Source organism: Heterodontus francisci, chromosome 3, assembly GCF_036365525.1.
Source record: "Heterodontus francisci isolate sHetFra1 chromosome 3, sHetFra1.hap1, whole genome shotgun sequence".
Classification (NCBI taxonomy): Eukaryota; Metazoa; Chordata; class Chondrichthyes; order Heterodontiformes; family Heterodontidae; genus Heterodontus; species Heterodontus francisci.
Window position 1 is genome coordinate 161,878,009 of NC_090373.1, and position 16,564 is coordinate 161,894,572.

Genomic DNA, 16,564 nt, shown 5'->3' on the forward strand with positions numbered 1-16,564 from the left:
AAACTGCAAGCATTTGCCAGCAAATATCAGCAACAGTAAGTTGCAGCTTATGATTGGACCAATTTTTTGTTGATTCAGTTTGAGAAGGAAATTCCCCACTCCTCCAGTTCATTAGTATCAATAATTTTCACTTCAATTAATATATAATTTACTATAGAATAATAAAGATTCCAAATTGATTATGTGGTGCAAGAAAACATTTTATTGTGAGGACAATAAATAATGTGCAGGAAGCCTAAATAGAATGTGATTTTAGCCAAAATAAAAGAGCAATGATGTTTAGTGAGTATAGAGGCCGCAATCAGCAATTTTACATTCTACCGTCGGTCTCTCATTATATGTGGGAACTGCTTCCAATTCTTTAAGAACTTCTGTGCCTGTTATCAGGTGTCTGGCAAAAAAAAAAGATAAAGAGACAGGTCAGGAAAGATTTTTATTCTGAAGAAAAGAAATTAACTGATGACTATTTCAAGCAAAACTTAAATACTTCTCCACTATTTGAGAAAATCTTCAAATACCTTTCACGCATCATTAGGATAGGATACAGGGAAAAACTTGATGGACAGATACTTGTTCTTTCACCTCCAGGTGCAATTTAAAAAAAAAAATCTGTCGGGTGCGGGCATCGCTGGCAAGGCAAGCATTTATTGCCCACCCCGAATTGCCTTGAGAAGGTGGTGTGGTCTTGTACTGCAGCAGTCCATGTGGTGTCAGTACACGTACAGTGCTGGAAGGAAGGGAGTTCCAGGACTTTGACCCGGCGACAGTAATGGGGCAGCGATATATTTCCAAGTCAGCATGGTGCGTGACTTGGAGGGAAACTTGCAGGTGCTGGTGTTCCCATGTGTTTGCTGCCCTTGTTCTTTTAGCTGGTCGAGGTCACGGGTTTGGAAGGTGCTGTTGAAGGACATGCAAAGGACTTCTCTCCATCACAACCTTTCTTGCTTTTTGCTATTCTCTGTACATTATTATAGTAGGTGCTCCTCTAAATATTTCTCTTGTTATGTCTAAGAAACCAACCATGTACTACATACCATTCCCCTCATCCTCACTTGATGTGAAACTATGATTCATCGCACAGCATACGAATCTAATTCTTTCCCAAGCCCTCAGAACTGTGGAGCTCTTATTCTCCCACAGTCGTTAACTTTCTGCTACAACCTTTAGACTTTTAAAACCCAGGAATGGTGTCAGCTCATCACTTACTTTTTCATTTACCTCATCTTCTGTTTCAGTCTTTTCAAGATTGGATATGATTGGGTGGGTGGGGGGTGCAGGCCACCCTGGATATTTAGATGAGCCACTGCATGGGAGATTGCGGTGGTCTTTGGCGTGCGGGCCACCATTTTTTAAGCTCCCACCAAGATCGGTGGCGGGCTGTTACAATCCAGCCCACTATGTGCGAGTCCATGGCTAGAATTTTCTGGCCCCCAAAAGAGCGGGCTGGTGGCGGGGGTGGGATGTAAAATTGAGTGGGAGTGGAGGGGGGTGCCATTATCGACCCCCTCCCACCCCTGCTGCAGCATTACACGGGGTGGCGACGAGAAATGGCCGGCCCATTCCAGGCCAATCAAGGCTCATAGGTGGCCATTTAACTGGCACTTAAGGGCCTCCTCCCGCCACTATGGGTATTGTACCCTTGGCGGCCAGGCAGCAAAAGACTCAAGACCCCTGCCTGGCGAAACCAGGCAGTCTTCTTGCAGGCTGCGGGGGGTGGGGGAGGGGGCCCTCCTGATCGGGCACCCTGTGCCCCATGGAGGGCCACTCCCGAGGTCCGAATGCACAACACTCCCCCCACCCCCTAACTGGCTCCCACCCGCCTCACTGGGGCCCAGCCGATTGTCCCCGGCAAGGCCCTGAAAACGTAACTGTCTTCTAGGGCCGTCCTTCACCTCGCTTGTGATGGCTGGGTGTAGTCCCAGCAGTGGCCACCGCTCCTGGTGGTACTGCTGATACTAAGAGCTGCTGGCCCGCTGATTGGCTGGCAGCTCCACTAGGTGGGACTTCCTCCTCAGGGAGGTGGAAGTCCCGCCCAAGACCAATTAAGGGCCTGGGGAATGAAAATTCCTGGCCTGTCTCCCCAGGCCCGGCGGAGGTAGGCTCTCCACTGACCTTTTGGCTGTTGTCAGGGCCTCCTGCCCAATGAAAATCTCCGGCTCATATGTTTGTATGTGTCTGTACATGTATACATGTACGTGTGGGGTGCATACAAGACTTCAGGTTACCTCTTTGAAGGGTGAATAGTTTCTAAACCTAATTCGAGATAAGAAACTAAACAGGAAAATTACATTAATTTGATCTTCTACTCGACTAGGACTTAATTTTTCCAGAAAATATTCGCTTAAGAATGGTAAAGCAAAGATTACAAATCTTAACTTGAACAAATAAGTTAACCATGTTCTTACAAACACACTGGGGGAGAAATTCATTTGTGTAGCGCCCTGTGATGCAGACTTATTTCGAGTCCCCGGAGATAGGCAAAGAGGGACCACTGCCTGCGTAGCATTCTTCATTGATGTCATTAAATTTCTCCCCCATTGTAATAAACCAACAATGTTCAGATAAATGTGAGGAGAAATCCTAAAATACCAACCCAAAAGCTACAAATTTGGTGTTCATCCAAAGAGTTGGCTGTAGTGTAATGTAGAACTGGCTTCCGTTGGTATGCCGCCCCTTGTTAGCCATTCCAAGAACACCTCTCTTGCAGTGAGAGATTGCAAAGGTCTCATCTAGTAACAGAAAGCACATCCTGTGCATTAGCAACAATTGTGAGTATTGGTGGTGATCTAAACATTTTCCATTTGGGATCTCGTGATATCAAGCACTCCTAGATTAAAAAGTGAGAGTCTACCCTAGTACCAATGCTCTATTTTAATCCCAACCTAAACACCTCATCGCAGGATTGAAGTATGTGTATTATTTACTTCACGGATCATTTCACTCAGGGCATTTTTAAACTTCATGATAAATCAATCATGGAATAAATTGCACTCAAATCGTCAAAGGATATTTTTTTCATGGAATGAACTTGTGATGCCATCTGATCTGCTTCATGAAGTTACAATCTTGTAATCGTGTTGTTACGACCAGGTGAGAAAGATGTCCAGGGGTCCCTCTCAGCCTTCACCTGGTCTTACCGTAACAGGGTTTAATTTTAAACACACTGTTTTTAGCTCCCCCCTTGGTGAATCCCTTGTTCCCTGCTTTCCAATTATAAGGCAAAGAAACCAGCACAAATAGGCTCACTTAGGTTTTGTTACGACCAGGTAAGAAAGAGGTCTAGGGGTCCCTTTCAGCTTTCACCTGGTCTTACTGTAACAGGATTTAAATTTTAAACACACCATGTTTTTAGCTCGCCCTTGGTGAATCCTTGTTCCCCGCTTTCCAATTATAAGGCAAAGAAACCAGCACAACAGGCTTTCTCAGGTTTAAAGAAGAAAAGTGAAATTTTATCAAACTTAAACTCTAATTCAGTTGGCGCCAATGGATACACGATGCGCCCACGCTAGCATGCACAGGCGATACACATATGCAGATAGAGACAGAAAGAAAACAGAAGAAATAAAGTGGAAATGTTTGACACAATATCTGAAAAGTTTTTGTTAAGGTTCTTCGAGCTCACTATAGAGTCCTTGATTGTAAGTAGATCTTGCTTTTCGTTGGGGCCCAGTATTCTTCTTAAACCTTGTTTGCTGTAGGAGACTTTTCTCTTGTGGGGTTCATGTGTCTTCAATGGATTCAGAGGTTTGTGAGAAAGAGATGGGAGCAGACAGAGAGAGATCTTCTCAGTCGAGGAGCAAACAGCTTTCTTTTCAAACTGTTTGTACAAATTCAAAAAACTCAAGTTGCCCAACAGGTTAGTCATGCGACCATCTGGTGTGACCCTGTCCGTTTGTGTATTTAGCCATCTTAGCAGTCAACCTGGAATGTGATCTCCCCCACCTTCAACGTCTGGTGATCAAAAGTCCATTGTGGGTTGAATGTCAGGGAATGGCTGCTTTGTTCTTCCAAACATTGTCTGTTAATATGCAAATGTCTTTTCCAGCCACAGCTGTTCTGTTCAACAAGTCTTCTTCACTCCAGTAACAGTTTAAAATCAATGTTCATGACAAAAATAATGTGCCTCATTCTTGGCAGGTGGGGGCCTAGCATGACACCTCCACACCCAACGGAATGAAATGCGATTTGGGAAAAGCACATTTTATTAACAGGGTCGAGAGAAAAATATAAGATACAGAAAAAAACATGCATTTCTCTCATTCATTCATAAATCCTAAAACTTATTAAAACTGTCTTCTCTTGGTGCCAGTGCTGCTTTAATTGCCCCCCTTTTTTGTATCCCAATAAATATGTGTTTTTTTGGGGGGAAGTTTCTCTTCCATTTGCCCATGTCTTTGTTCCCGCTGAGGTAATTCTTTTAAAAAAAGGTCAGTAGTGGGTGGGTCTATCCAGAACTCCCTTTCAGTGCTTTGTTGAGTCATACAAAGGCGTTTGACTTTAGGGGACGGGTGGTTCACTTTTTTTCTGATGGTGGGGTAGGATTCTTTGCTAATCTCCCCTTTGTCCCAGAGGACATTCCTGCCGGCAGGTATTTGTGCAGACTCTACTGCACTCCCCTGTGGCACTTCGACTAGGTGAGGCATCACCCTCACAGCTTCTCTGCCCCCTAGAGGTCTTTCTTTGTCTCTGAAGGTTCCTGTAAATGCTGTTAGCAACTCTGGTGGGGTGGTTCTAGTGTCTGCATTTACGTGGGAGGATGTGGGGTCTACCTTTGCACATTTCTCAGGGTTGGCTGACCGGACAGTAAGTGTTTTCATCCAGAATTCCTCCTGGACTTCCTTTAACCTGACCTCTTGGTCACTTTTTTCCCCTTCCCTGTCTAACCTTTTGCCAGCCTTGTGACTGCCTGTCATTTTTTTGTTCTCGGCAAGGGTCCCTTACAGTTCACCAGCCCTGCTGGAGGGTCCTCCTAACACGGTCTTAGGTTGGTGTTTTCCCTCAACCTGGCACATGTGGCAACTCCTGCAGCACTCCACCATATCTTTGTGGAGCTTTGGCCAATCAAAATGCTGTCTTATGTGGACTTTGGTCTTTCGTATACTGGCATGTAGTCTCATGGACCCTTCTTAATATTTCTCTCCGGTACCTCTGCAGCACCACTAGTGAACTACTGTCCACTCCTTGCTCTCAGGTGTGTGAGGAAAGGTTTGAGGCAATATCTGAAGAGTTTTTGTTCCGGTTCTTCAAGCTCACTGTATAGTCCTTGATTGTAGGTAATCTTGCTTTTTGTTGGGGCCCAGTGTTCTTCTTAAACATTGTTCACAGTAGGAGACTTTTCTCTCTTGGGGTCATGTGGTTTCAGAGGCTTGTGAGAAGGTGATGGGAGCAGGCAGGAGAGATCTTCTCTGTACAGGAGTAAACAGACACTCTGAATTCAAACTGTTTGTACAATTCAGAAAAGCCCAGGTTGGCAAGCAAGTTAGTCATGCGACTATCTGGTCTGACCACGTCTTGGATTGTATCACCTTAGCAATCTCTGGAATGCTCCTCTTAAACACAATACCTGGTGATCAAGGTCCATTGTGGGTTGAATGTGTCAGGGAATGGTCCTTTGTCTTTCTAATCACTGTCTGTTAATATGCAAAATGTCTTTTCCAGCCAGGGCTGATCTGTTCAACAAGTCCTTTCTTCACTCCAGTAACAGTTTAAAATCAATGTTCATGACAAAATTAATGTACCTCATTCTTGGCAGGTGGGGGCCTAGCATGACAGTGTCGATCTATTGATCTCTATACAATACTGATTGCTGACCTTCAGTAGGATTAATACTAAATTTGCACATAGTGAATGTTTTCTGCAACAACATATTTTATACATTTTGTTGATTCATAGCTAATACATGAGGACAATGCTTATAAATAAATATAATGTATATATAAAAAGTGCATCTAGCATATGCCCATCAAATTCCAGGTGTTGCATTTTATTATAGATGCAAAAAACAGAAAAAAAGCCAACTAATTCATAGACCTTGACTACACCTCAGAATGTTGCAAGCAGCTACAATTATTTGGGGAATGAGCTTAGTAGTAACATTCCCAGATCACAAGATGCAAGGTCCAAGCTGAACTCCAGACAGCCCTGGCGTGTGAAGACTAGAATATAGTCGTTAATCACCGGGCTGGTATTTAATGTGTAATTTGCACTCAGGGAGAGTGATCACTGGCTCTCTCTTAAAGTGTTCAAGCACCAGTCCAGGCAACCCTGGCAAGTGGACACTTAGAGCCAGCTCTGAATGCTCCATTGACATCTCATGTGGGAGAGTGGGGGAAGTTTTCTCCTGGCAGTCTTTTTCAACTCCAGAGGGCAGTGGAAATATTGACTAGTTGATTTTCTCTCTCTGGGAACTGCACTACAAAACTCTCCAATTAGGGACTCCATGTTGTTTCAAGCACCAACATGGCATGCCCTTACCAGTGTGGTTAGGTGATATACAAATACTACAGATAGAATCCTTACCATCATGCTCCATAATGATTATCCAATGACAAAATTTTCTTGGTAGGTATTTTTTTACCTTCAAATGTTTGTCCATAAATGGATACTCCACCATCTCCTCTATTTGTTAGAACGTCTATGGTTTCAATAAAATAAAATAACAGAATGGAAATCAGAATTTAAAATAAGGACAATGTTTTAACAATTTTCTCCCAAGTACTGTAATAAAGATTAGTTTCTGTTATTATATACTGATTCTGTATTCTTGTAGTCCTGGAAATCATTTTACGCAAGCCTTTTGCATGAAATATAAAATTATATATATATATGACCGTCTTCCACCTCCCCTGGTCTCTCTTATTCATAGTAGCCACCTTCATCCCTTTATGGTTGAGTATGACAGACTAGAGCTTATGACTGAAATAAAAACAAGAAATGCTGGAAATACTCAGCAGGTCTGGCAGCATCTGTGGAGAGAGAAGCAGAGTTAACGTTTCAGGTCAGTGACCCTTCATCAGAACTAGCAAATATTAGATATGTAAAAGGTTATAAGCAAGTAAAGCGGAGGTGGTGCAAGAGATAACAAAGGAAAAGGTATAAATGGGACAAGGTCACAGAATAGCTGACCAGAAGGTCATGGAGCAAAGGCAAACAATATGTTCTTGGGGTGTTGAAAGACAAAGCATTTGTACAGATAGGGTGTTAACGGACTGAAAAATTGAACAGCCACAAGTACAAACATGAAAAAAAAACAGTGGGTAAGCAAACTGAACAAACTAAGATGAAATAAAATAAAATAAACACAAAAATAATTTTAAAAAGGAAAAAGAAAAAAATAACTGAAAATAAAAGTAAAATGGGGAGCCCGTCATGCTCTGAAATTATTGAACTCAATGTTCAGTCCGGCAGGCTGTAGTGTGCCTAATTGGCAAATGAGATGCTGTTCCTCGAGCTTGCGTTGATGTTCACTGGAACACTGCAGCAATCCCAGGACAGAGATGTGAGCATGAGAGCAGGGGGGAGCGTTGAAATAGCAAGCAGCCGGAAGCTCGGGGTCATGCTTGTGGACTGAGCGGAGGTGTTTCGCAAAACGGTCACCCAGTCTGCGTTTGGTCTCCCCAATGTAGAGGAGACCACATTGTGAGCAGCGAATACAGTATACTACATTGAAAGAAGTACAAGTAAATCGCTGCTTCACCCGAAAGGAGTGTTTGGGGCCTGGGATGGTGAAGAGAGGAGTTAAATAGGCAGGTATTACACCTTGCTGCGATTGCAGGGGAAGGTGCCATGGGAAGGGGACAAGGTGGTGGGGGTAATGGAAGAGTGGACCAGGGTGTCACGGAGGGAACAATCCCTTCAGAATGCTGACAGGGGAAGGGAGGGGAAGATGCGTTTGATAGTGGCATCACGCTGGAGGTGGTGGAAATGGCGGAGGATGATCCTTTGGATATGGAGGCTGATGGGGTGGAAAGTTAGGACATGGGGAACCCTGTTGCGGTTCTGGGAGGGAGGGGAAGAGGTGCGGGAAATGGGCCGGACACGGTTGAGGGCCCTGTCAACCACAGTGGGGGGGAAATGCTCGGTTGAGAAAAAAGGAAGACAAATCAGAAGCGCTGTCATGGAAGGTAGCATCATCAGAGCAGATGCGTCGGAGACAGAGAAACTGGGAGAATGGAATGGAGTCCTTACAGGAGGCAGGGTGTGAAGAAGTGTAGTCGAGGTAGCTGTGGGAGTCAGTAGGCTTATAATTGGCTTATAACTGAACTGGCTTTTGAAAATTCATTCATGGGACATAGCTTCGCTGGCCAGGCCAGCATTTATTGCCCATCCATAATTGCTCGAGAAGGTGGTGGTGAGCTGCCTTCTTGAACCACTGCAGTCCATGTGGGGTAGGTATACCCACAGTGCTGTTAGGAAGGAAGTTCTAGGATTTTGACCCAGCAACAGTGAAGGAAAGGCGAAATAGTTCCAAGTCAGGATGGTGTATGGCTTGGAGGGGAACTTGCAGATGGTGGTGTTCCCATGCATCTGCTGTTGTTGTCCTTCTAGGTGGTAGAGGTCGCAGGTTTGGAAGCTGCTGTCTAAGGAGCCTTGGTGAGTTGCTGCAGTGTATCTTGTAGATGGTACACACTGTTGCCACTGTGCATCGGTGGTGAAGGGAGTGAATGTTTGTAGATGGGGTGCCAATCAAGCGGGCTGCTTTGTCCTGGATGGTGTCAATCTTCTTGAGTATTGTTGGAGTTGCACCAATCCAGGCAAGTGGAGAGTATTCCATCACATTCCTGACTTGTGCCTTGTAGATGGTGGACAGGCTTTGGGGAGTCAGGAGGTGAGTTACTCACCGCAGGATTCCCAGCCTCTGACCTGCTCTTGTAGTCATATTTATTTGGCTACTCCAGTTCAGTTTCTGGGCAATGGTAACCCCCAGGATGTCGATTGTGGGGGATTCAGCGATGGTAATGCAATTGAATGTCAAGGGGAGATGGTTAGATTCTCTCTTGTTTGAGATGGTCATTGCCTGGCACTTGTGTGGCGCGAATGTTACTTGCCACTTATCAGCCCAAGCCTGGATATTGTCCAGGTCTTGCTGCATTTCGACATGGACTGCTTCAGTATCTGAGGAGTCGCGAATGGTGCTGAACATTGTGCAATCATCAGCAAACATCCCCACTTCTGACCTTATGATTGAAGGAAGGTCATTGATGAAGCAGCTGAAGGTGGTTGGGCCTAGGACACTACCCTGGGGAACTCCTGCAGTGATGTCCTGGAGCTCAGATGAGGAACAACCACAACCATCCTCCTTTGCTCTAGGTACTCCAACCAGTGGAGAGTTTTCCCCCCGATTCCCTTTGACTCCAGCTTTGCTAGGACTCCTTGATGCCATACTCCCTTGATGTCAAGGGCAGTCACTCTCACCTCACCTCTTGATTTCAGCTCTTTTGCCCATGTTTGAACCAAGGCTGTAATGAGGTCAGGAGCTGAGTGGCCCTGGTGGAACCCATACTGAGCGTCAGTGAGCAGCTTATTGCTAAGCAAGTGCTGCTTGATAGCACTGTCGACAACATCTTCCATCACTTTACTGATGCTCAAGAGTAGACTGATGGGGCGGTAATTGTCTGTTGGATTTGTCCTGCCTTTTGTGTACAGGACATTCCTGGGCAATTATCCATATTGTCGGTTAGCTACCAGTGTTGTAGCTGTACTGGAACAGCTTGGCTAGGGGCGCGGCAAGTTCTGGAGCACAGGTCTTCAGTACTATTGCTGGAATATTGTCAGGACCCATAGCCTTTGCAGTATCTAGTGCCTTCAGTCGTTTCTTGATATCACGTGTAGTGAATCGAATTGACTGAAGTCTGGCATCTGTGATGCTAAGGACTTCAGGAGGAGGCTGAGATGGATCATCAACTCGGCACTTCTGGCCTAAGATTGTTGCAAATGCTTCAGCCTTATCTTTTGCACTGATGTGCTGGGCTCCCCCATCATTGAGGATGGGGATATTTGTGGAGCCACCTCCTCCAGTTAGTTGTTTAATTGTCCACCACCATTCACGACTGGTTGTGGCAGGAATGCAGAGCTTAGATCTGATCCGTTGGTTGTGGGATCACATAGCTCTGTCTATTGCATGCTGCTTATACTGTTTGGCACGCAAGTAGTGCTGGATTGTAACTTCACCAGGTTGAGACCTCATTTTAAGCTATGCCTGGTGCTGCTCCTGCCCTCTTCATTGAACCAGGCTTGATCCCCCGGCTTGATGGTAATGGTAGAGTGGGGGATATGCCGGGCGATGAGATTACAGATTGTGGTTGAGTACAATTCTGTTGCTGCTGATGGCTCACAGTGCCTCATCAGTGGTGCTGATTTGGCACTTCAGTCAGCACCACTCCCCCAAAACCCAATTCTTCTATTATTTTAAGGTCATTCTGGAGAATAAGGACAAGTTCAAACTCCTCTTTTCCACTCCAATCACCTCCTTCTTCCCTTCCTCTAATATACCCTCCATTCTCATCTCTGATCCCAGATGGGAGGAGGTCATTGACAGGTTAGTTTCCAAATGCCCTCCTTTCTTCTTTAAAGTCCAACCAGACTGACAGACTGGCCACCCCTAAACTCTGTTGCTTTCAGCTGGATTTGCAGGTAGTGAGAGGACCTGCCATCAGGCAGCTGTTCTAAAAGAAATAGGGATGTGTAGTACACATCTGGGTAATGCACTGCCTGGGAAAATTTCCTCAGAGCTGCTCCCATTCCGGCAACTTTACGTCAGCGGAAATGGAGCAGAAGCCCCATCTATGCGAACAAATATGGTCTCTGACGCACTCCGATGAAGGAACACCAATAGAATCGGAGAAGCTCAGAGGAATTGCATGACCATTATGTGTAGTATAAACCAAAATAATTTATGAAATGTAGTTTTAAACCTGGATAACCCTATTTACAGTACTGGCTACTTTAAAATGTATAAAATTCTGATCTTTGTTGGATGCTGCAATCATGTTTTTAAATTAGCTTTCAGTCTCACCTCCTCCTTGAATCCAACCATTCCTCACAAGTCTGTGAAATATGGATCCTTTATAACACAGCTGTAAGTCCGTAGAAGAGAAGCCTGCCTCTCCTGTGCACAGTGCCTCAAAATTCTTGCAAGTCTTTGGACAAACATCTGTAAAAAGCTTTCAATGTATCATTAATTACTTTCAATATTTTATTTGCTGACTTTATAGCTCTGATCGTAAATAAACTTTCCTCTCTCCAAGATAGAAAGACCTGCATTTATATAGCACTTTTCATGACCTCAGGATATCCTGAGTCACTTTTGAGGTGTAGTCACTGTTACAATGTAGGAAATGCAGCAGCTAATTTGTGTAAGCAAGATTACACAAACAGCAATATGATAGTGACCAGGTAATTAGCCAGGACACCAGGCCAAACTCCTCTGCTCTTCTTTGAAGTCATGGCATAGGATAGAGAGAGAGGCATAGAGTACAAAAGCAAGGAAGTTATGTTATACTTGTACAGAACTTTGATTCAGCCACAACTGGAGTATTGTGTTATGTTCTGAGGGCCACACTTTAGGAAAGATGTGAAGGCATTGGAGAGAGTACAGAAAAGATTCATGACAATGGTTCCAGGGATGAGGAGCTTCAGTTACTTGGATAGATTGGAGGATTTGGGACCATTTCCTTTGGAGAAGAGAAGGTTGAGAGGAGATTTGATAGAGGTATTCAAAATCATGAGGGGTCTGGACAGAGTAGATAGGGGAAAACTGTTCTCATTGGCTGAAGGATGGAGAACCAGAGGGCACAGATTTAAGGTAATTGGTAAAACAAGCAATCGCGACATGAGGAAAAACCTGTTCACACAGTGAGTAGTTAGGATCTGGAATGTGCTGCCTGAGAGTGTGGCGGGGACATTTGCAGATGACACAAAACTGGGTGGGAGGGTGAGTTGTGAGGAGGATGCAGCGAGGCTTCAGGGTGATTTGGACAAGTTGAGCGAGTGGGCAAATGCATGGCAGATGCAGTATAATGTGGATAAATGTGAGGTTATCCACTTTGGTAGCAAAAACAGGAAGGCAGATTATTATCTGAACAGCTATAAACTGAGAGAGGTGAATATGCAGCGAGACTTGGGTATTCTCTTACACAAGTCACAGAAGGTAAGCATGCAGATGCAACAGGCGGTAAAAAAGGCAAATGGTATGTTGACCTTCACAGTGAGAGGATTTGAGTACAGGAGCAGGGATGTCTTGTTGCAATTATACAAGGCTTTGGTGAGGCCACACCTGGAATATCGTGTGCAGTTTTGTTCTCCTTATCTGAGGAAGGATGTTCTTGCTATAGAGGGATTGCAGCAAAGGTTTACCAGACTGATTCCTGGGATGGCGGGACTGACATATAAGGAGAGATTGAGTCGGTTAGGATTATATTCGCTGGAGTTTGCAGTGAGGGGCAATCTCATAGAAACCTATAAAATTCTAACAGGACTTGATAGGGTAGATGCAGGAAGGATGTTCCCGATGATGGGGTTGTCCAGAACCAGGGGTCATAGTCTAAGAATACGGGGTAAACCTTTCAGGACTGAGATGAGGAGAAATTTCTTCACCCAGAGAGTGGTGAGCCTGTGGAATTCACTACCACAGAAAGCAGTTGAGGCCAAAACATTGTATGTTTTCAAGAACGAGTTAGATATAGCTCTTGGGTCTAAAGGGATCAAAGGGCAAAAGTGGGAACAGGTTACTGAGTTGGATGATCAGCCATGATCATAATGAATGGCGGAGCAGCCTCGAAGGGCCGAATGGCATACATCTGCTCCTATTTTCTATGTTTCTATGTTTCTATTCAAGAGTGAATTGGATTGTTATCAGAAAAGGAAGAATGTTCAGGACTATGGGGAGAAGTGGCACTAGGTAAATTGTTTTTTCAGAGATCCAGCACACACACAATGAGCTGAATGGCCTCCTTCTGTACTGTAATAATTCTTGTGATTCTGAGGATCTTTTTTGTCCACTTCAGACTACTGTCTAAAAGACAGTACCTCGACAGTGCAGTGCTGCACTGACATGTTAGCCTACATTATTTGCTCAAGTCTCTGAAGTAAGACTTGAACCCATGAGTTTTAACTCAGAGGTGACAACGCTACCACTGATCCCCATCTGACACCAAAGGCTCTATGATCGGAACCATTGAGACCAGCAAGGTAGATGGTCAGTGCTGAGTTAAATTACCTTCGTTAGGAAAATGGTGCGGGCAATACATTTGGACTTAGCATTTCTACTTAAGAGAAAGGAAATAAAAGTAGCCAGGAGTCCTGCTACTTATAGTTATTCAGTAACCCTTATTGAAAATGCATGTTGTCATACTAGGCCCCCACCTGCCAAGAATGAGACACATTAATTTGTCACGAACATTGATTTTAAACTGTTACTGGAGTGAAGAAAGGACTTGTTAAACAGATCAGCTGTGGCTGGAAAAGACATTTGCATATTAACAGACGGTGATTGGAAGGACAAAGGACCATTTCCTGACACATTCAACCCACAATGGACCTTGATCACCAGGTATTGTGTGTAAGAGGAGCATTCCAGAGACTGCTAAGGTTAGACAATCCAAGACGTGGTCAGACTAGTTAGTCACATGACTAACCTGCTGGGCAACCTGGGCTTTTCTGAATTATACAAATAGTTTGAACTCAGAGAATGTCTGTTTGCTCCTAGGCTGAGATCTCTCCTGTCTGCTCCCATCTCTTTCTCACAAGCCTCTGAATCCACTGAAGACAATTGAACCCCAAGAGAGATAAGTCTCCTACAGTGAACAAGGTTTAAGAAGAATACTGGGCCCCAACGAAAAGCAAGATCTACCTACAATCAAGGACTCTACAGTGAACTTGAAGAACCGTAACAACTCTTCAGATATTGCCTCAAACTTTTCCACTTTATTTTTCTTCTGCTCTTTTCTGTCTCTATTTGCATGTGGGTGCAGGAGCAGAGGGACCTGGGTGTATATGTGCATAAGTCATTGAAGGTGGCAGGACAGGTTGAGAGAGTGGTTAATAAAGCATACAGTAGCTAGGCTTTATTCATAGCGGCATAGAGTACAAGAGCAAGGAAGTTATGTTGAACTTGTATAAGACAGTAGTTCAGCCCTAGCTGGAGTATTGCATCCAGTTCTGGGCACCGCACTTGACGAAAGACGTGAGGGCATTGGAGAGAGTACAGAAAAAGTTCACGAGAATGATTCAAGGGATGAGGAAAATCAGTTATGAAGATAGATTGGAGAAGTTAGAATTGTTTTCCTTGAAGACTGGGAGGTGATTTGATAGAGGTATGAAACATCATGAGGGGTCTGGAGAGAGTAGATCGAGAGAAACTGCTCCCAGTCATGAAAGGATCGAGAACAAGAGGGCACAAATTTAAAGTATTTGGTAAGAGAAGCAAAACTGACATGAGGAAAAACTTGCAACGTGTGGTTAAGGTCTGGAATGCACTGCCTGAGAATGTGGTGAAGGCAGGTTCAATTGAAGCATTCAAAAGGGAATTAGACAGTTATATGAAAAGGAAGAATGTGCAAGGTTACGGGGAGAAGGCGGGGGAATTGAGCTGAAGGAATTGCTCTTTGACAGAACCAGTGCAGACACGATGGGCTGAATGGCCTCCTTCTGCACTGTAACAATTCTGTGATTCTGTGTGTATCACATATGCATGCTAGCATGGGTGTGTCGTGTATCTGTAGGCATTAACCAAATTAGAGTTTAAGTTTAAGTTTAATAAATTTCAACTTTTCTTCTTTAAACCTAAGAAACCGTATTTGTGTTGGTTTCTTTGCCTTATAATTGGAAAGTGGAGAACAAGGATTTACCAAGAGGCAGCTTAAAAACTGTGTGTTTAAAAATAAAACCCTGTTACAGTAAGACCAGGTGAAGGTTGAAAGGGAACCCTAGATCACTTTCTCACCTGGTCATAACAGCGTCTATACACATGGAATTTGGGTAAGGACAGAATCAGGCTCAGGAGCAGTGGTCCCAGGTTGAGCAGCCTCCCAACATCCAGTATAGACATATATGAAGAGTGGACTCTTGGTTGACGTGTTGGATGCTTGCATTCCCTGTGAGACTATATGCTAGTATGAATTAGCATCTTCACAAGAGGAAGGGTCGTAAGGGAGAAATTCGATTGGGGGCGTGCTATAAGGGAGCAGGGCAGAAAACAACCTTTCACCACATTCCTTACCTCAAATAATAACCTCCCAATAGGTTGCTGATCAATGGAAATGTCCATGTAAACAAACGTGTGCTGCAGAAAACAAAGAAAGCCTGTCAAAACAACAAACTAGTTCAATCGCACTTCCTTTTGAAGGAGACAAAGAATCTGGGTAAAAGTAATTGCTTTTCTTTCAAAGAGTGCAAAGAGCCAAAAGGCCTGCTGAAAAACCTAATGAGCTGGAGAAGGAACTTACAATCAGGATTGGCAGTGAAACCTATGGAGGGTTGATCTAAAAGATGACTCAAATTGGTTGTTGCCAGATCAAGAAGTCATCGGCTCAAACGTTAACACTGTTTCTCTCTCCATAGATGCTGCCAGACCTGTTGAGTATTTCCAGCACTTTTTTGTTTTTATTTCAAGAAGTCTGCAGTTTAATGCAGAAGGTGTGTCGGAGACCAGATAGGAAGGCTGTTTGCTTAAAGTAGTTGAAACAGCGAGAGTAACTGTGATTCCTGCAGCTAAGAATCTGTATCAAATATCATGGACAGGTCTAGGGAATGTTTACCATAAGAAAAGTGTAAAATTACACAGCTGTGAGGTCTAGGAATATTCTACTAATGCAGGCAAGAGGTTATTGACAAGTAAACAACTTCAAAGACACGGGGTGTGGAATAGATAAAATGAAAAATACAAATCCTAGAACTCTGGTGGGGAAAAACAAAATGTGGTAGGCAGCATCTGAATGGGAGCTAAGTTAATGATCCTGGTACGAAGGGTTATCTTTATCATTCAGAATTTGATTGACCTGATGTGGACATCCAACTGTTTCAGCTTTTATTCCAGGACCTGGAAAGGTGCTTAGATTTCCAGATGGTGTCAGGGAATGTTAGGGAGCAGGTCTGATGACCCTTCTCTCGACTCACTGCCTCGGGTGTTTAAATGACCCCAAACTAATACAACATATTGTGTAAGCTTTGGCCTTTTCTTTGCATTTATTCTGACATTTAAAAAAAATCTCTTCAGCCACCAGCCTGTGGCCACTGGTACCTCACCACTCCAGCAAGTTTCCAGGCCCCACAGCAGCCTTTCTGAGGGCCGACCCCCTCAGTAGATTTGGGGGGTGGGGGTGGAGAGGGGAGGGAGGGAAGTTGAGAATCTGCCAAAATTATGTAAATGCTCCAGATGGCAGAAAACTGTCCATGCTGAGGGATACACCATTCTGGCAGGCAGAGGTCACACCATCCCAAAGATACACTGGAATGTTACATGATTGAAGGATCTGGAACAATCTGGTAATGGCTGGAAACTTTACTATAACTTGGCAAAATGATTAAGGACACAGGTTGGAGGAATGGTTTGCTTTGCAATTATGTT

General features: G+C 44.1%; 1 protein-coding gene across 1 annotated transcript in view; it reads right to left on the reverse strand.

Annotated features, from left to right (window-relative positions):
- Window positions 1–237: 237 nt before the first annotated feature.
- Window positions 238–16,564, reverse strand: part of ppil6 (peptidylprolyl isomerase (cyclophilin)-like 6) — a 51,002-nt gene continuing 34,675 nt past the window's right edge. The window contains exons 4-8 of the mRNA XM_068019295.1: window positions 15,218–15,280; window positions 11,015–11,162; window positions 6,578–6,634; window positions 2,594–2,729; window positions 238–391 (exon numbers count right to left, since the gene is read on the reverse strand). Coding sequence (XP_067875396.1) covers window positions 280–391; window positions 2,594–2,729; window positions 6,578–6,634; window positions 11,015–11,162; window positions 15,218–15,280 — 516 coding nt within the window. The 3' untranslated portion in view covers window positions 238–279. The remainder of the gene's footprint in view (window positions 392–2,593; window positions 2,730–6,577; window positions 6,635–11,014; window positions 11,163–15,217; window positions 15,281–16,564) is intronic.